This window comes from Cetorhinus maximus, chromosome 8, assembly GCF_964194155.1.
Source record: "Cetorhinus maximus chromosome 8, sCetMax3.hap1.1, whole genome shotgun sequence".
Classification (NCBI taxonomy): Eukaryota; Metazoa; Chordata; class Chondrichthyes; order Lamniformes; family Cetorhinidae; genus Cetorhinus; species Cetorhinus maximus.
In genome coordinates, this window is record NC_135886.1 from 66,565,614 (window position 1) to 66,585,454 (window position 19,841).

General features: G+C 44.3%; 1 protein-coding gene across 2 annotated transcripts in view; it reads right to left on the reverse strand.

The window, feature by feature from the left end:
- gdpd2 (glycerophosphodiester phosphodiesterase domain containing 2) overlaps positions 1-19,841 on the reverse strand; it is a 162,843-nt gene that overhangs the window by 616 nt on the left and 142,386 nt on the right. For both annotated transcript variants that reach the window (XM_078546236.1, XM_078546235.1), the window contains exons 15-16: positions 11,737-11,819; positions 7,841-7,863 (exon numbers count right to left, since the gene is read on the reverse strand). In XM_078546236.1, the coding sequence (XP_078402362.1) occupies positions 7,841-7,863; positions 11,737-11,819 (106 nt within the window). The remainder of the gene's footprint in view (positions 1-7,840; positions 7,864-11,736; positions 11,820-19,841) is intronic.

Sequence of the window (19,841 nt, forward strand, 5' to 3'; positions counted from 1 at the left end):
ATCATTTAGGAGACTTTGTGGGCTACACTGCAGGATGACTTGTTCAGGCATCAGAATCATTGCCTGGGCATCCATTGATCTGCTCAGTGAGGGTTCTAGTTGACCATGGACCTGATTTGTAGTGCAGTTTGGCTGCTAAATGTGACTTCCTGAGAGGAGATGTGAGGCAAGAGTTTAAGAGGTAATCCTTGTCCTCAAGTAGTCAGCTTCTCACACTATGCAAGGACAAAGAGTGAGAGTTGGTGGGGGCTGCAATATAAAACCAAATGGCAGCTTCCAGGAATGCAAGCACAGACCTGCATTATGCACTGCTAATGATAATACTCCAGTTCTACATAAATGGAGTGTAGGCCCTTGCGATCCATGAGGCAAGTGGGCTTCTGTGAATAAATCAGTAGAGCAACTTTGGCGCAGTCAATGGCGTCCTTTACTTGCTGGAACCTTGCAATCTGTGAAAAACTCAGAGTGCTATCTTTCTGCCTTCAGGTATTCATTGAGAAAGTGATTAATGTGCTTGCTATAGTAAACATGGCATAAATCCTCTGCTAAAAGCACACATGAACTGAAGACTGATCGATGTTACTGAAGTTCCTTGTAACGGACTGGAAGCAGCTGCAGGCAAAGAAATTCAGTTAATTTGACTGTAACAGGCAATGTAGTACTAGCTGTGGCAGCTTCTTGTAGGTATTGTTGCAGGAGGTGACAACTCTCTCGAGAGAAGCAAAGCATCGCCTAAGAATTGGAGGTATTCCTTTCAATTTCTTTCCACTGACCCACTATACACTGTACAGAACCAATGAACCCTGTAGTGACAGTAGTATGTGTAAAAAAAAAAGCTTTAAAAAAGTCACGACTTTCCACTATGTTTTAAAAAAAAGTCATTTCACCACAAGGCAATTAAATTTGTCATTCATCCAGACCCTTTAAAGTAAATAACAGAAACCACAAACCCTTGAAACTACTTAACTTTGTCTAAACAAACATTGTGAAATCGACTGCAGAGATTTGAGAGCCAGAGCTGACAATCAAGCAATGTTTTCTGTGGTGTGCAGCTGTTTCAACAAGAGTATTGGATGTCTGGGCTCTCAGCCAAGCAGACATAATGAGACTTGGCTAAGAACCCAGGCATCTATTACTTGTTGAAATAGCTGTGCCCAGGGAAAAACACTGCTTGATTGACAACTCTAGCTCTCTGGTCCTGTGGTCAGTTTCACAATGTTCATTTACACAAGGTTAGGGTGTTTCAAGGGTTTGTGGTCTGGATGATTGATAACTTTATTAACTTGCAGTGAAATGACTATTTTTCAACATAGTGGAAATTAATGAATGAATGATATTTTTTTTAGGGCTTGGTTCTAGACAATGTATAGTGGATCAATGGGCATGGAAGTGCTGTAGTTTGGCATTGGAGCGGTTAGAGTGTCATAGCTTGGCACAGGGGGTATGAGGGACCATCCAGGGGTGAGTGGAGGGATATAGCTTGGCATTGGTGGCATGCGGAGCCATTGGGGGGGTGGGGGGGGGGGTGTGGTGGTGAGTGGGGAATATAGCCTGACGTGGACATGAAGTGGCATGGATGGGGTATGGGAATGTGTGGGGTGTGAAGGGTGAGGGCTGGAGGGCCTTTGGTGTTTTTATTTTAACTAGTACTAAGTCCCACAGCACTGAGGAAGGCCTTTTAAACAGCCCGCCTTGGCACCCATCAGCCCATTACTGCATCCAAACTTCTTTCCAGGTCAGCTGGCCTGACTCCAGCTTGCACCCACCCCCTGAGAATGAAGATCCCATCTTTGTGGGCGCTTTCTTCCAAGGTGAGCAGGCTGAGCTGGGAATTTTCCCAACTCCCGCTACCCGCCTTGAGGATGAAAAATCAGGTCATAAACTCTGTTGGGCGGTTAAGGATTTCTGTGAGCATGACTGCTTCTATTTGAACTCTCTGCAATTCTCTTTGATCCTTGCTCCTGCTGCTTCTCATCCTTTGCCAGAAGGAACCTGGTGAAGAACAAAAAGTGCATTGCTTGGAACCTCCTTTAGAGCTCAGAATGTTCTATAGCAACTAAAAGCAAATTAAAATCATTCAAGTAGCAAAAATCACAATACCAACAAAATGCCCCCGCCCCCCAAAATTTCTAATATTTTACCTACAAACAGCTGAGGATCCCTTTAAATATTGCTCAAAATGGCCACCTCAACTTGTACCGCCTCTGGTTTGTGGGCAGATCAGGAACTGGTGGTAGCCGTGCATTCAGAGACAAAAAACTGCACTAAGATCATAAGTATATCATCTGATACTGATTTAAATTTACTAATGAGGCCCGCACGTGTTTCTGGGAGAAGCTCTGGCTTATAAGATTGAGATTCACCTGAAAATGAGAGTAAGTGGGCAATAAGTGGTAAGCAAAATCTTCAATTCTACTTGTAATTTTGTTTCCACTACTGTACTTAAATTTAGGTGGAAATAGGATGGTAAGGGCATGAGAATTGCTCCCCTATCTCTAATCTCTGATGGCTTTGCTGGCATCTCTTCACAGCTGGGTCACTCTATAAAGTGCTCATCATGCTCATAACTATCCTGCTGAGTAATCAGCACACTGAGCACTTTGAAAAATGAACAACCGGCTTCCCAATTTCAAAGAACAATCAGCTAGCACTGCAAAAGCCAAAAGAGGGTATATTGAGGGAAGAAAGGGCAGCTAATTGAAAGGAGCAATTAATTGGGAAATGGTGAGGGCACGAGGTCAAGGATGATGATGATGAAGGGAGAAAAGGGAAGGAAGAGGAACATGTTCGGGGTAACAGTGAGGGAAGAGGATGATGAGAGAGATGAACAAGGAAATAGTGAGGCATCCAAGTATGTTAGGTTAACCTAAGAGATTGAAGAGAATGAAATGGAGATCAGGCACTGGTGGGACAGGAGGAAGATGGAAATAGCGAAGGAGAAAAGAGCAACAAGAAGGGAAGAGGAAGAGGGAAATGGTGAAGGGAGAGGAAGAAGGATGTAGTGAGGGAGGAGAGGCAACAGTAAGGGTAGGGGATGAGAGGAAAGAAGGGTTAATAAAGGGTAAAGGAACAAAGGAGGATGAGCGAAGTGAGAAAAGGAAGGAAGTAAAAGAACAGAACAAGAGAAGAGCGCGAAGTCACAAAATGATGAACGAGGAGTGGAGAAAGCAAAGTAATACAAGAGGTGGAGAGGAGAGTGCTAATGGTAAGACCCACATCAGGAAATGAATAGTAATAGGGACAGCAGAGAGAATGATATTGCATAACATTTACTGCACAGAAATAGGTCATTTGCTTCAAATGGTCAATGCCAGAGTTTATGTTCCACCTGAACCACCTCCTACCTCTCTTCTAACCCTATCAGCGTATTCTTTTCCTATTCCATTCTACCTACACTTATCTAGTTTCCCCTCAAATGAATATTGAAAAGAATACCTGGAGAAAGGGTACAATGGTAACGGCAATGAAACAGTGCAAACAGTAGAGACAAGAACAAGTGCAGTAGGAAATAAAAATAAGACACATATACACACAGGACAACAAGATAACACTAAACAAGTAAGACAATGTATTCTATTACTTACAAAGAGCGAACTCTAAAACATGTAATTTTTTTTAGGTATTTAAATAGATTTTAACTTATCTAATTTTCGATTGGGACACGAGACTGCTTCTGTCTCAGCGAGTCCAAAAATCCAAAGACAGAATCTTAAGAAATTACAAAATGCTGGAAACTTCGATTGGAGACGGAAGAAGGAGGGAGGAAAAAGACATGGTGATAAGGTGGGAGGGGACAAGATGAGGAGAGTAGTAGAGAGAGAAAGGGGTGAATATGATAGGAGAGGGAGAAGAGAAAAGGGAATGCTGAAAGGGTGAGAGATGGACAAAGGAGGACAGGAGCTTTGGAGGGAAGAAAGAGGGAAGTGGAGGGATAGAGGAGGGAGAAGAGGTGAGGAACAGCAGAGGATACAGTGATGCAAGGAGTGAGAAGGAGAGGAGAATAATGGTGGGGAGAGAAGATGGAGGGAAGGGAGAGAGGCTGACTGGAAAAGTCACATGGAGGTGATGGGAAGGAGCAAGAATATTTGCCCTTTCTAGGTGTGTGGGTGGTTGAGAGACAGCCAGGTTATTAATTTTTCCTCAGCTGAGAGATGGAGGGTTGCATGTGTATTTTGCTTTAACAGGGTAGTGGAGAGCAACTTGTGCTTTTAGCTTGTGAAGGTGGTGGGGAGGGGGTATGACAAATTATTGCCTAATGGGGGAATGTGAAAATTGTGATGATAGATTAATACTTCATCAAATAGTGGTTTACAGTTTTTTTCCTCAGTGGTGGAGGGCCAGCAATCGATTTCTACCTCAGCAATAGAGTGTTGGGGGGAGGGGGGCAAGGGGCTGTGGGAACTCAGCTAGTTTCTCCCCATGAGATGGGCTGGATTTCCCAAAATTCGACTTTTGTCTGATAGACTGGTGCTGCATACTAGTGTTTTAGGTTAGTGATTGGTTCAAGGTAAAAACAGAATTACCTGGAAAAACTCAGCAGGTCTGGCAGCATCGGTGGAGAAGAAAACAGTTGACGTTTCGAGTCCTCATGACCCTTCAGCAGAACTGAAGTATAGTTAGGAGAGAGGTGAAATATAAGCTGGTCTAAGGTGGGGGGCGGGGGGGGAGAGAGAAGTTGAGGGTGGGGTGGTTGTAGGGATAAGCAAGCAGTGATAGGAGCAGATAATCAAAAGATGTCACAGACAAAAGGATCAAAGAGATGTTGAAGGTGGTGATATTATCTAAGAAAAGTGCTAATTAAGAATGGATGGCAGGATACTCAAGGTACAGCTCTAGTGGGGGTGGGGTGGAAAGACTGACGACGGGGTATTACAGTTATAGATTTAAAAATAATGGAAATAGGTGGGAAAAGAAGAATCTATATAAATTATTGAAAAAAAAAGGGAGGGGGAAGAAACTGGGTGGGGATGGGGGGAGAGTGAGTTTAAGATCTAAAGTTGTTGAATTCAATATTCAGCCTGGAAGGCTATAAAGTGCCTAGTCGGAAGATGAGGTGCTGTTCCTCCAGTTTGCATTGGGCTTCACTGGAACAATGCAGCAAGCCAAGGACAGACATGTGGGCAAGAGATCAGGGTGGAGTGTTAAAATGGCAAGCGACAGGGAGGTTTGGGTCTTTCTTGCGGACAGACCGCAGGTGTTCTGCAAAGCGGTCGCCCAGTTTGCGTTTGGTCTCTCCAATGTAGAGGAGACCGCATTGGGAGCAACGAATGCAGTAGACTAAGTTAGGGGAAATGCAAGTGAAATGCTGCTTCACTTGAAAGGAGTGTTTGGGCCCTTGGACGGTGAGGAAAGAGGAAGTGAAGGGGCAGGTGTTGCATCTTCTGCGTGGGCATGGGGAGGTGCCATAGGTGGGGGTTGAGGAGTAGAGGGTGATGGAGGAGTGGACCAGGATGTCCCGGAGGGAACGATCCCTACGGAATGCCCCCAGGGGGGGTGAAGGGAAGATGTGTTTGGTGGTGGCATCATGCTGGAGTTGGCGGAAATGGCGGAGGATGATCCTTTGAATGCGGAGGCTGGTGGGGTGATAAATGAGGACAAGGGGGACCCTATCATGTTTCTGGGAGGGAGGAGAAGGCGTGAGGGCGGATGTGCGGGATATGGGCTGGACACGGCTGAGGGCCCTGTCAATGACCGTGGGTGGAAAACCTCGGTTAGGGAAGAAGGAGGACATGTCAGAGGAGCTGTTTTTGAAGGTAGCGTCATCAGAACAGATGCGACGGAGGCGAAGGAACTGAGAGAATGGGATGGAGTCCTTACAGGAAGCGGGGTGTGAGGAGCTGGAGTCGAGGTAGCTGTGGGAGTCGGTAGGCTTGTAATGGATATTGGTGGACAGTCTATCATCAGAAATTGAGACAGAGAGGTCAAGGAAGGGAAGAGAAGTGTCAGAGACGGACCATGTGAAAATGATGGAGGGGTGGAGATTGGAAGCAAAATTAATGAATTTTTCCAGGTCCCGACGAGAGCATGAAGCAGCACCGAAGTAATCATCGATGTACCGGAGAAAGAGTTGTGGGAGGGGGCCGGAGTAGGACTGGAACAAGGAATGTTCCACATACCCCATAAAGAGACAGGCATAGCTGGGGCCCATGTGGGTACCCATAGCCACACCTTTTATTTGGAGGAAGTGAGAGGAGTTAAAGGAGAAATTGTTCAGTGTGAGAACAAGTTCAGCCAGACAGAGGAGAGTAGTGGTGGATGGGGATTGTTCGGGCCTCTGTTCAAGGAAGAAGCTAAGGGCCCTCAGACCATCCTGGTGGGGGATGAAGGTGTAGAGGGATTGGACATCCATGGTGAAGAGGAAGCGGTTGGGGCCACGGAACTGGAAATTGTTGATGTGACGTAAGGTGTCAGAGGAATCACGGATGTAGGTGGGAAGGGACTGGACAAGGGGAGAGACCAGCTTATATTTCACCTCTCTCCTAACTATACTTCAGTTCTGCTGAAGGGTCATGAGGACTCGAAACGTCAACTGTTTTCTTCTCCACCGATGCTGCCAGACCTGCTGTGTTTTTCCAGGTAATTCTGTTTTTGTTTTGGATTTCCAGCATCCGCAGTAGCTTTTAGCTTTTTGTTTTTATCTCTTGGTTCAAGGTGTTGGTTATTTATCAACCAATGGGAGAACTTAATTTAGATTTCAATGTTGATCACAATTATTTCTCCAGAAAAGTGTATTCATTGCTAATGAGTACTGATTTTGTTCCACTTTCTCCAATGAGATCTTGGCCCTGTTTCTTTAGAAATGCCACATTTGTCCATGCTTGCCAGCTGGTTTCTTTCTGTTTGTTACAAAACTTACTTTTTGATTTATTTTCCAATTACTACAGCATACAAGATTCAGGAGTAATTTAATAAAGCTGTCAAAATTGCAAAGAATTTTGAAAGAGTAAATAAGGAGAAACTATTGCCATTGGGAGAAGGGTCAGTAACCAGAAGACACAGATTTAAGGTGATTGGCAAAAGAAGCAGAATTGAGAACATAGTTTTTTTTACACTGAGTTGTTATGATTTGGAATGCATTATTTGAAAGAATGATGAAAGTGGATCAAATAGTTTGAAAAGAGAATTGGAGATATGCTTGAAATGGAAAAAATAGGCAGAGCTATGGGGCAAGAGCAGAGGGAGTGGGACTAATTGGATAGTTCTTTCAATATACAATTCACCAGGCTTATAGGTGGAATGCAGTCAATGCTTTTGGGAGTGGGGGATGGTTTTTTTTAACATGATCAATAACAGATTCCTGTGAGTGAATTGTAGACTGGAATCCAATCAAGATATTTGGATGGATTTTATGCAGAGTATCAAATACACAGGAGTGAGTTAAAGGATGGAATATAATTGATTTGTACATTGAATACTAAGGATTGGTTTGCAGGCTGAAATCTAACCAAGGATTTGGATAAAGGTAGATTCCATGATCCTGAGTTCCAAATGGGGAAGCCATGCTTGAAAGGAGCATAGGTTAAAGATGGGGCTACAACGTTAGTTTGATTTTCTGGCCTCTGCTACCTGTGAGCTTGGCTCCCTAGTGGGAACATAGGAATGCAGAAATTATCCTATAGATTGATGGATGCTTGGACTTGAACTATTGGTTGAAATCTAATCATGGGATTCTGATCACGTATATATAATATGGAATAATAAATCCTCAAGAAAATCAAAGTGGAATCTAACTAAGGAGATTCCAATTTAGGAAATACTGGGCATGAACACTGCTGGCAGTATAACTCTGCATCCTAGTTCACTGGCAATCTGTGCCATCTCACCATAAAAATTATTTTACCTTGTATCTTCCTGTGTTTTGATCTATGGAAAAGGAAACAGGTGTTAATCTTTGAGCACTTAAACAATATCCATAGACATTAACCATGCAAGAGTTCTACAAAGACTGGTGTTATAAACACTTCCTCCCTTTCTGATATTATTCAGTTTGAGTTTCAATAGTTCTGTCTATGGATCAACGTATGAACGCACCATATAAACCAGGAAAGGCCAGGGTGTGTTTTGGGTAAGCCAATTTTAATTGGAACTGTGATAGGGATGCTAGAGTTGACCTAGCACACATGGGGCAGAATTTTATGTCCCGCGGGTGGGCGCGCGCCTGACCCGATCGTGCGTAAGATAGCGTGCGATGATGTTGGGTGAATGTCCCGATGTTATTGCGCGCTTGCGCGATATTTTGGTTGGGCGCGCGTGAGAGTCAGCAGTGAGCCTGCCGTCAATTAAGAGGCCTATTAAGGCCATTAATGTATTAATTAAGAGCAATTTTTTGCTGCCTGTCCAACCTCATGGTTGGCGGCAGGCCAATTGGTCAGGCAGCCTTTGGATTTTTGAGGAATCCTCATCCATGGTTGGGATGAGGTTTTCGAGATTAATTTAAAAAAATGTTTTGACAGAATTTTTATTATCTACATGTTCAGGTGAGTAAGTCCTATGTGGGGACATTTTTTTCAGAATTTCATAATCTTTATTTTTGTTTTTAAAATTCTTCAGCTCCCTGCCTTCAGGGAGCTTTCATTGTGTGCTCCACCGCACCCGCGCTGACGTCAGCGCTCACCCTTTTCCTCTCCCACCTCTGCACCACTGAGCTTTTCAGTGTACCTTTCACGCTGGCTGGCTGTTAATTGGCCATCCAGCGTGAAATCGCAGTCAGGGGTCGATCGCGGGTGGCGGCTGGTTTCCCACCTGCTTCCAGGCCCGCCCACCTCACCTGCCCAACGACCTGAAAATCCTGTCCATGGAACTTGAGAAGGAAAATCGACCACATTCCTCACTTTTGTTCACTATCTACTGAACTCCATGGACATTCCAGATGACACTATACAATTTTTTACAACTTCTGACATTATGAACAATGGCACCTTCGGTGGTGATGGGGCACCACTTTCCAACTCACCCTCTTGGAGAATATGTATCTCAAGGACAGGAGCAGTACAGCAGATAAATAAGAGGGAAAAGTTTGAGGTAATTATCATCAATAGGATAGGAGAGGGCATTAATACAGGAATGTATAGGACCGGCAGTTCTAGCATCTTGGAAATATATTCTATGATATCAATCTCCTATCGATTTTTTTCTCCAGATACCAATCCAGGTTTCTTTTAAATTTGGCTTATATGATCAGTCTCCTCTGGCTCACATCGCAATCTGTTCCATCATTTAGCACCTTCTGTACGAAGTAGTTAAATATATTTGTACAGCAATGAAAACGCATGCCTATTATCTGCATGGCAATGAATTTTATTGCTCTCGGGGTAACTATATGTTGCCTGTTAGGGCAGTAGCAGCTGTAATGCTTTCTATCAATAGGTTTAATATGTAATTTATTTTCTTATAAACATCTGAATTTTGTGACAGGTAGAATGATCAGGGTTCAAACCTCACTGCAATGGAACATACAGAGATAGCACAATGGATGTGGATTCCCACCTGTAATTGCTCACATTAGTTCTCCTTCTGGCTCGATGGGTAAATGTACTGCATATGACAGGCCAAATGCCCTCCTACTGAGCCATAAATTTTCAATGTTTCTATGTCTTTGGGAAGGATTTTTCGCTGAGCGGGCAGGTGTGCGCCCAATCTGCTTGAGCGTAAAATGATGTGCGATGACGTTGGGCGAGCGTCCCAACATCATCGCAGACTCGCGCGATATTTCGGTCGGCGGGCGCGCGCGGAAACTGGCAGCACGCCCGCCGATAATTAAAGGCCTATTAAGGCCATTAACAATATAATTAAATGAAATTTTTTCTGCCCATCCAACCTTACAGCTGGCATGCAGGTGAATAGGCCAAGCAGCCTTTGTACGTTTTAAGAAACCCCATCCACAGGCGGGATGAGGTTTCGAACAGCAATTTTTAAAAAATTAAAAATTTCATCCTAATTTCTAACATGTCCCTGCTCATGTGACGGAGTCACATTAATTGGCCTTAATTGGCCTGCCAGTGTGAAATCACAGTCCGGCCCCAATCGTGGGTGGTGGTCAACTTCCCAACCGCTCCCGCCGAGCCCACCCAATGAGGGAAAAATCCTGGCCTATGTTTCTATGTAGCGTGGAACTGAATTGTACAGACCAGAAAGTTCCAGATTTGATTTCTGGTTTGTGCTGAGTTTGTTGAATTCAGGGCAGCAAATATGATCCTAAATTATTCTTAGGGCTATAACTCTGTTTCTTATTTCAGGATTCTGAAAAAAAATTATTCTGTGATTTAGAGAATGCTGGCATGATTGGTGAACAAATGGCCAAATCTTATGGCACTGAAACAAACAAGGAATTAACTGGCTAGATGTACCACAAGGGCACAAGAATAATAATACTAAAGTTTGTGCTGTACCAAATTGGGAGTTTATAATCTATGTGGACAAGTAGATGCAGACATAGATGGGTTAGCAGAGTGGGCAGATGGATGGCAGATGCAGGTTTCTGCACTGGAATGTTAAGTAAGTCATTTTGAAAAAAGTATTGAAATTAAATATCATAAATTATTAGACTTAAAAGATTGGAAGAACAGACAGATATAGAGATTCAGCTCCTCAGAGGTTACGTTGCAGGTAGAAAGACCATAAAAAAGGCAAATTATATGGTGGCATCGAATGCCAAGGTAAGTGATACTGATACCGAAATTCCAATGGAACTCCCACTGCAGACTTTGTAGAAGGACAAGAGGGAAAATGGAAGAGGGCAGGCACAAAAGTTGATATTAGCCAGGATTTCCCAGTCTGCGAGCGGGGGGCAGGGCCCGCTCGCCGACGTGTAAAATGATGCAGGATGACATTAGGCGGAATTCCCGTTGTCATCCCACCTCATTTCAATTTTCAGGTCGGCGGGGGCTCAGCCGAATCAGCTGTGCGCCCACCGACCTGTCAACGGCCTATTGAGGCCATTGACAAAGTAGTTAACGTGATTAGTGGACCTGCCCATCCAACCTTAAGGTTGGCGGGCAGGCCGGGAGCCCTGACGGGCATTGGAAAAAACATAAAACCTCATCCACGGGCGGGATGAGGTTTCATGTAGGTTTTTTAAAATTTAATAAAAGTGTATTTAAAAGTGATGGACATGTCCCAATTCATGTGACAGTGTCACATGAGGGGACATATCAGGGAAATTTTTATTTTCTGTTTTTAAGATTTTTTTTATTGTGGGACTGATCTCCCTGAGGCAGCACTTAGCCTCAGGGAGATGAGTGCACTCTTTCGCACTCTCGGCTCAGGGAATCCCCCCCGCCCGCACAGGGAGCGCATAGCACTTCGTTGCGGACGTCACGCTGGGTGGGCCTTAATTGGCCCGCCCGCGTAAAATGGCAGCGCGCCCCGATTGGGGGCGCAGATCGGAGGCATGCCTCCATGCGTCCGCTCCTGAACTTCCCCCCCAACGGGGGGAATGTTCTGCTCATTGAAGCAGTAGTTCACAGTGGAAAAAAATAGAAAAAAACTAATTTGAAAAACTGGACTTCCAAAATCTTCAGTTGAAGCTCTGTAATGTTGGGATTTCTAGCTACTTATCCTGGTATTAAAAAGTATTTGCACTTGGGATTTGAATTTCACAATCTTAACAGCTGAGGTTCAATACATACATTAATCATTCTTACAGAGACCTCTGGGAGCATTCAGTGTTTATCATTTACTGCCTCAAGGTTACCATTTCTAGTGTGGCTACAGGCTGGTATAATTAGTGTTCCTTACCTTTGTATAAGATATATTAAGACAATCAGCAGAAAAGATATAAGATCAATGATTATCCATATTGCCAAATATGTGCCAGGAGACTGAAAACAAAATGTGACAAAAGTAACAGAAATTAATTACATTTGCTTACAATTAGTGTAACTGAGACCCTAGGTGAGAACAAGAATCAGTCATGGTTACAGTGGGATTATAGCAGTTAACATAGAACGATAGAAAATAGGAGCAGGAGTAGGTCATTCAGACCTTCGAGCCTGCTCTGCCATTCAGTATGATCATGGCTGATCCTCTATCTCAACGCCGTACTCCTGCACTTTCCCCATACCCCTTGATGCCTTTAGAGTCTAGAAATCTATCTATTTCCTTCTTAAATATATTCAGTGACTTGGCCTCCACAGCCTTCTTTGCTAGAGAATTCCATGGTTCGCCACCCTCTGAGTGAAGGAGTTTCTCCTCATCTCCGTCCTAAATAGTCTACCCCATATCCTGAGACTATGACTCCTTGTTCTAGACCCCCCCCACCACCAGCCAGAGGGAATATCATCCCTGCATCCAGTCTGTCCATCCTTGTCAGAAGTTTATATATTTCAATCAGATCTCCTCTCATTCTTCTAAACTCCAGTGAATACAGGCCTAGTCGCCTAATCTCATACGACAATCCTTAGAATCAGTTTGGTGAACCTTCACTGCACTCCCTAAATGGCAAGTATATCCTTTCTTAGATAAGGAGACCAAAACAGCGCACAACACTCCAGGTGTGGTTTCGCCAAGGCCCTGTACCGTTGCAGTAAGACATCCTTGCTCCTGAACTCAAGTTCCCTTGCAATGAAGGCCAACATACCATTTGCCTTCTTAACTGCTTGCTGCATCTGCATGCATACATTCAATGATTGGTGTACAAGGACATCCAGGTCCCTTTGTACATCAACATTTGCTTATCTATCACCATTTAAATAATACTCTGCCATTCTGTTTTTCCTACCAAAGTGGATAACTTCACACTTATCCACATTTTACTGCATCTGCCATGTATTTGCCCACTCACTCAACCTGTCTAAATCACCTTGAAGCCTCTGAACACCCTTCTCATTACTCACATTCCCACCAAGTTTAGTGTCATCATCAAACTTGGAAATGTTACATTTGGTTCCCTCAACCAAATCATTGATATATATTGTGAATAGCTGGGGCCCAAACATTGATCCCTGTGATACCCCACTAGTCACTGCTTGCCACTGTGAAAAAGACTCTATTTCCTGTCTGCTAACCAATTCTCAATCCATGCCAATATATTACCCCCAATCCCATGTGCTTTTATTTTACACACTAACCTCTTATGTGGGACTTTATCAAAAGCTTTCTGAAAATCCAAATACACCACTGGTTCTCCCTTATCCTGCTAGTTATGTCCTCAAAAAATTCTGGTAGGTTTGTCAAACATGATTTCCCTTTCATAAATCCATGTTGACTTTGCCTAATCCCGTTGATATTTTCTAAGTGTCCTGTTATCACATCCTTTATGATAGACTCTAGCATTTTCTCTATTCCTGAGGTTAGGCTAACCAGTCTGTAATTCACTGTTTTCTCCCTCCCTCCTTTTTGAAATAGTGGGGTTACATTTTCCCAATCTGCTGGAATTGTTCCAGAATCTACAGAATTTTGGAAGATGACAGCAAACACATCCATGGCCACCTCCTTTAGTACCCTGGGATGTGGATTATCGGACCCTGGGGATTTATCGGCTTTCAGTCCCATTAATTTCTCCAGCACTATTGTTTTAGTAATACTAATTTCCTTCAATTCCTCCTTCTCACTAGGCCCTTGCTTCCCTACTATTTCTGGGAAGTGTTAGGAAATAGAGATAGTTTAAGTAAGCTATATTGGTATTTGTGGATGTTAGGAATGAGTTTTAGCTTTAATGTTTAAGTTTGATTTGTATTTCTGTATCTGTGTGTTAAGAAAAGGTCAAGTTGAGTTTTAGTTTCACTTTAAAAGGTGCCTACATTTCTAATGAAAGTTTACGACTGGAAGAGGAGTTAAGCAAACACAAGAGTAGAAAAACTGGGCTGTTGGCTAGCAACAGAGGTCCAGAGAGACAGGTCCCTCCCACAGACACACACAGAGAAGAGACTAGAAACAGCAGTTTGGTTTGGAAGCTGTTTGAGTTCAGTTGGTTTTGAAGACAGCTGCCAGGCAAAAACAGCCTAGAAGGGACAGATAGCCAGTCCCAAGCTAAAGAAGAAAGTCCTCAAGAATCCAGGGGAGTGGAACAGGAAAAAGTCCCAAGCAGACCTTCTAGTCAAAGGAAGGAGAGGAACCTGCTAACCCGCTTGCTAACAAGTGGATGCTGACTCACAACAAAGGGCTGCACACTGTAGGTGGAATCATCTACCCTCTCTAATGGTGGTGTTTGGAGGCGGGGAGGGCATTTAATTAGACAGGAGCATGGCAAGTGAACACCCTGCTCCCTTCTCCCCTCACCCCAATTAAATCCAGAGTGGGAAGGTCCGTTATCGACCTTACCACCCCACTGCCAATTGTGGCCCTTAAGTGGACAACTAAATGACCACTTAAGGACATCATCTGCCGCAGCTCATATTAACCCAGCTGTGGGTGGGCCCGTTGTCATGCAACATGCACGACAAGTAAACCTGTGTGGGCTGCTTGTGGTCTCCTGGGGGCGGGGTCTCTTCTTCAAAAGCATTCAGTTCCTGAACAAGGGACCCGTCATTGAGAAGGGGGTGCATGTTGAGAGCCAACACCCTGCCCTTGTTGCCAATCCCTCCACATCCCCCTACCACCCAACCCCCACCTCTCCTGCCCGGGGATCCTGGGCCTATGGCAGGTGTCTTTCCTGCAGCAGCCACAGCCTCCCCTGTAGTACTGCTGAGCTAAAGAGCTGCTGGCCTTTGATTGGCCAGCAGCTCTCAGTAGGTGGGACTTGACCCCCGAGATCTTGCTCCTGGGGAAAGGCCCACTGCTAGCCTCTTCACTGCCTGATTGGCTCGTCGTTCGCCTGCCCTTCCCCAAAGGAGGCAACGCAAGTCTCTCTCGGCTCTCCAGCCAGCAGGTGAGACCCCGTCGACTCCACAAGATTCCGCCCTTTGTCTCCAATTTCGCGAAGCATTGTTTAAAGAATTGCATTGAGTTGCAGCTAGGTGGGGGTTCTTCTATTTATAGTTAGCAGTGATGTGGAGGTGGGCCCCGAGGGGTAAGAGACAGGGATGATGGCAGTGGGGGCTTTTCTGAAGGCATCCCCAGATCCTGGTCCTCATCCTCAGCTGCTCTGACTAAGCCCCACATGCTGCGCCCTGCCCAAATAACTGAATTTACTGCTGCATGGATGTAAGTGAGAAACTTCTGTCAGGGCTCTCAAAAGCCCAGAGGATCTCGTGGCACCTCGTGTCAGAGCAGGGGAACGGGTAACCTGCCTCTACCTCTGCTGAAGCTACGGTGGGGGGGTAGCAACATGTTGAAGTAAGAGAAAAATCACGCATTAACAGTCTTAGTTTCAAAAAAAAAGGTATCTAGTTGAGTCGTTATTACATTGATCCTGTCACATGGATGATGTTTCTTTTAATGATGGCATGAATTTACGTGACCTGATAATTACCATGACGTAATCCGCACTGCATATCCCACATTGACTCTGGACAGGGAAATACCAGTGAATGACCCGAGACTCATTGTTGGTGATGGATGAATGTCTGACTGTATCAAGGAGGTTTGTTGCAGGAAGGGGTAAGGGATGTTGTTTCCAGAGGGGTTATGCTGGAACAAGTACAATGCTGCGTGCACAGACCTCAGCAGAAGCATGCCTTGATAAATGTGTTGTGGGCTTCTCCAGCATGTAGGTCTATGGCTGCAGCAACCAACTGCACTTCAGGATGTTCATGTTCCTCCTCTTCCTCTCAGGATGCCAGGTGCTCGCCACCTTCCTTAGGTACCAGCTCTAGTCCTCTCTGTGGTGCAAGTTGCGCAGGGCGCAGCATACCACTTTTATCCAAGATACTCTCACCGGGTCATCTTGAAAGGTGTCCCCAGATCGCTCAAGCAATGGAACCTCATTTTGAGCAAGCTTGGTAGTAAGATGGCTCTGGTTGTACCTCTTCTGTGTCTCTGTGATGGGGTTCCTCACTGGTGTCAGAAGCCAGGTCCTGAACAGGTACTCCTTATCCCTCAGGAACCAACCTCCGAGGCTGTCTGGTAGAGTGAAGAACTGTTGCAGCAGAGACAGCCAAAGGTTGAACTTGTCATGGCAGCTCCCTGGATACCTGGTGCACACTTGCATTATCCTCCTGTAGTGTTCACATACCAGCTGCACATTAAAGGATTGGAATCCCTTATGATGCCACCTTGATCACCACATGGATGCAGTCTGGACCTGTGGAAATCCTGCAAGGAAGGCAAAGCCAACAGCCCTTTGAATTTGACTGGCCATATCCATCTCAAAGTTTTTTTTTACCTGGGATGTGAACATCACTGGAAAGATGTGACCTAATTCTAATTACCCTCAAGAATGTGGTGGTGAGTCACCTTCTTGAATTGCTGCAGTCCATCTGGTACAGATACATCCACAGTGCTATTAGAAAGGCAAGTTGCTACAGTGCATCTTGTAGATGGTACATACTGCTGCCACTGTGCACCGTTGGTAGAGAAAGTGTATGTTTAAGGTGGTGGATGGAGTGTAGATCAAGTGTGCTGCTTTGTCCTGGATGTTGTCGAGCCTTCTGTGTTGTTGGAGCTGCACTCATTCGGGCAAGTGGAAAGAATTCTATCACGCTTCTGACTTGTGCTTTAGACAGGCTTTAGGGAGTCAGGAGATGAGTTACATTGCTGCAGAATCTCCATTCCCCACCTTTGACCTGCCTTTGCAGCCACAGTATTTATGTGGCTGGTCCAGTTAATTTTCTGGTCTATGGTAACACCAAGATGTTAATTGTGGGGGATTCAGCAATGGTAATTGTTGAATGGGGAAGTGGATAATTTCTCTCTTGTTGAAGATGGTCATTGCCTAACATTTGCGCGGTGTGAATGTTACTTGCCACATATCAGCCCAAGCCTGAATGTTGTCCAGGTCTTGCTGCATGTGAGCATGGACTGCTTCATCATCTGAGGAGTTGTGAATGGTGCTGAACATTGTGTAATCATCAGCAAAGTGAACATCCCCACTTCTGACCATGTGATGGAGGGAAGATCACTGGTGAAGCAGCTGAGTGTGTTTGGGCCTAGGACACTACCCTGAAGAATTCCTTCAGCAAAGTTCTGGGGCTGAGATGATTTGCCTCCAACAACCACATCCATCTCGAATTGTGCTAGGTATGACTTCAGCTAGTGGAGAGTTTTCCCCCAATTCCCATTGACTTAAATTTTGCTAGGGCTCCTTGATGCTACACTTGGTCAAATGCTGCCTTGATGTCAAGCTCACCTCTGGAGTTCAGCTCTTTTGTTGACGTTCAGACTAAAGTTGTAATGAGATCTGGAGCTGAATGGACTTGCAGAACCTAAACCTAGCATTGATGAGCAGATTTTTGCTCAGCAAGTCCGCTCAATAGCACTGTTGATAACTCCTTACATCACTTTGCTGATGGTTGAGAATAGATTGATTGAGCGGTAATTGTATTTGACCTGTTTTTTGTGGACAGGACATACCTGGGTTATTTTTAGTAGATGCCGGTCTTGTAGCTATAGATGCAAACAATGCATCCATAATCTGGCCAATGCAGTTGTGTGCTGCAGATTGCGATATCCTGGATATGTCAGCAGCTGAGTTCTGGAATGAACCAACTGCAAAGAATTTGAGGGCTGTGGTCATCTTGACAGCCTTGGGCATTAGTGGCCACCTGCTCCTATTGTCCTTAGTGCAGCCATCTGCAACCATCTGCACAAGAGCCATAGCCTTTGGAGACACTGCAGCTCTGAGAGGTTGAGGAAGTTGAGCTTTAGCCTTTGGACTCCGTGCTGAAGATATTGCCTATTTCTAAATGCTGACCTGTGGCCAGCCTTCTGCTATCTTGTAGTGGTTGTGGAGAATGCTGAAGCTGCTGTTCCTCTTGGCCCTGCCGCTGTGGGTGCTGAGGTAGAGGACACCACCTCTTCTTCAGTGGTTCACTCAACTTCCATTTATGTGGACCCCAGTGGCACTGTGCAATCCCATGGGTGTTAAGGGGACTTGCCCCTCAGAGGTGTCTTAGGCATTTGAAATAACTGGTTCTCCATTGCTGTCCCCACACAAAATCACTGGCTAAAGGGACTGCTCCTGTTGGTGTAAGCCTATGTCTGTAGCTGATCTCAATATTATTGTTTCACCTTCTAAAATGCTGATATCAGGTCAGTTTTAGTCTTTAATGACTTCCCACTGTGCACTCACCTTGTCCAATGCCGAGTTGCAGACCCAGCAAGTGACCCATGCAGTAGTGGGAAAGAGGAATTATTTGTTGAAAATAGCTTATAATTGCCTTTTTAAGTACCTCAATTGACTTCCTGTCACAGCCAAGAGAGTTCCCTGCTGCACTTGTAACCCTCTTCTGGGAAAGCTGGAAGGGCAGGATTGTGTCAACATCCCGACCACAATGCAATTTCCAGAATTTTTCCACCAAAATCTGCCTCCACCTGGAAACAATTACCTGGAAAAATTCACCTCTCTACTCTGACAGGGGAGCCCTTACTCCATATTGTTCTGAAGTGTAGCTGGCATATATTGTAAAATCATGCATCCAATTTTCTGAGAATTCTTTAAGGTTATAAGTCATTCATGCATTCTAATCGCCATGGTTCTAAGCACTGCTGCAAAGTGAAGTTAAATAGTTAGAAGAAGGGTCATCAACCTGAAATGTTAATCTAATGTTTCACCCTCCACAGGCAGTAACTAACATGCTGAGTACTTTCAGCATTTTCTTTTTCTATTTCATTCTACACTATCTCCACTTTGCTGGTATCAAAAGAGGCTCAAAATTTCAGTTCAGTTGTTCAAAATTTCAATTGCTGCCTACACATTAACAGTACGAGCACAGGATTTTGCCACGTACTCTTGCTACCCAAACACATGTAAATATATTGTTACCAACTATGTTAAAAGTTATTTACATGTCCCCTTCCCTCTGGTGAACTGTCAATGCTACATCCAATGCCAGGAGTTCAGCCATATAGATGAATTAAGCTAACTCTGCAAAATTAAGTGGGGCCAGCACACATGGTTGGGCAGGTGATAATAATGTACTTTTTGACTAACGGCTGATGGAAAATTTATGACAATATTTGCATATTGCTACCATAGAACATGGCGGCCCTGAAATATGTTGGACCCTGCTTTGGTAATTCACATGTGATGGCATACCCATTCTAAATTGTGGGATGAGGCTCATTTAAAATACAATTTTATTTAAAATATTGGAGTGAGCACATTGCATCTAACCTGTTTGATGGGACACCCTGAAGCCGTTCTAGGGTCAAAGAAAATCTTCCAGTACTTTTATTTATTTGTCCATACAGAAGCAATTTGAGTTCTATGAAAGGTGATCGACCTAAATGTTAACTCTGTTTCTTTCTCCACAGATGTACCAAAGTATAAGTATAATGCTGCTAAGTATTTCCAGCATTTTTTGTTTTTCAGAATCACAGGATTGTTACAGCGCAGAAGGAGGCCATTTGACTCATTATGTCTGCATCAGCTCTCCAAATGAGCAATTCACTTAGTGTCATTCCTTGCCTTCTCTCCGTCGCCCTGCATATTCTTCCTTTTCAGATAATAGTCTAATTTCCTTTTGAATAGCTCGACTGAAACTGCCTCCACCACACTCTGAGACAGTGCATTCCAGACCTTAACCACTTGCTGCATGATAAAGTTTTTCCTCATGTCGCTTTTGCTTCTTTTGCCTGATTTCAAATTTCTAGCATCTGTAGTATAAGGGGTTATTGTTAAATATGTAAATGTATAGTCCATATCATCAGTGACGTAAGATCACATGACAGAGCATGGAGAGATAGTTGTATGTAGAGCCTTGTGCTGAGTCTGTATTGTACATAGTTAGTATTATGTTAAATAAAAGGTAAAGTTTACCAATAGCCTTCCCTCCAACAGTATCTGTAAATGTAGACCGTGAACA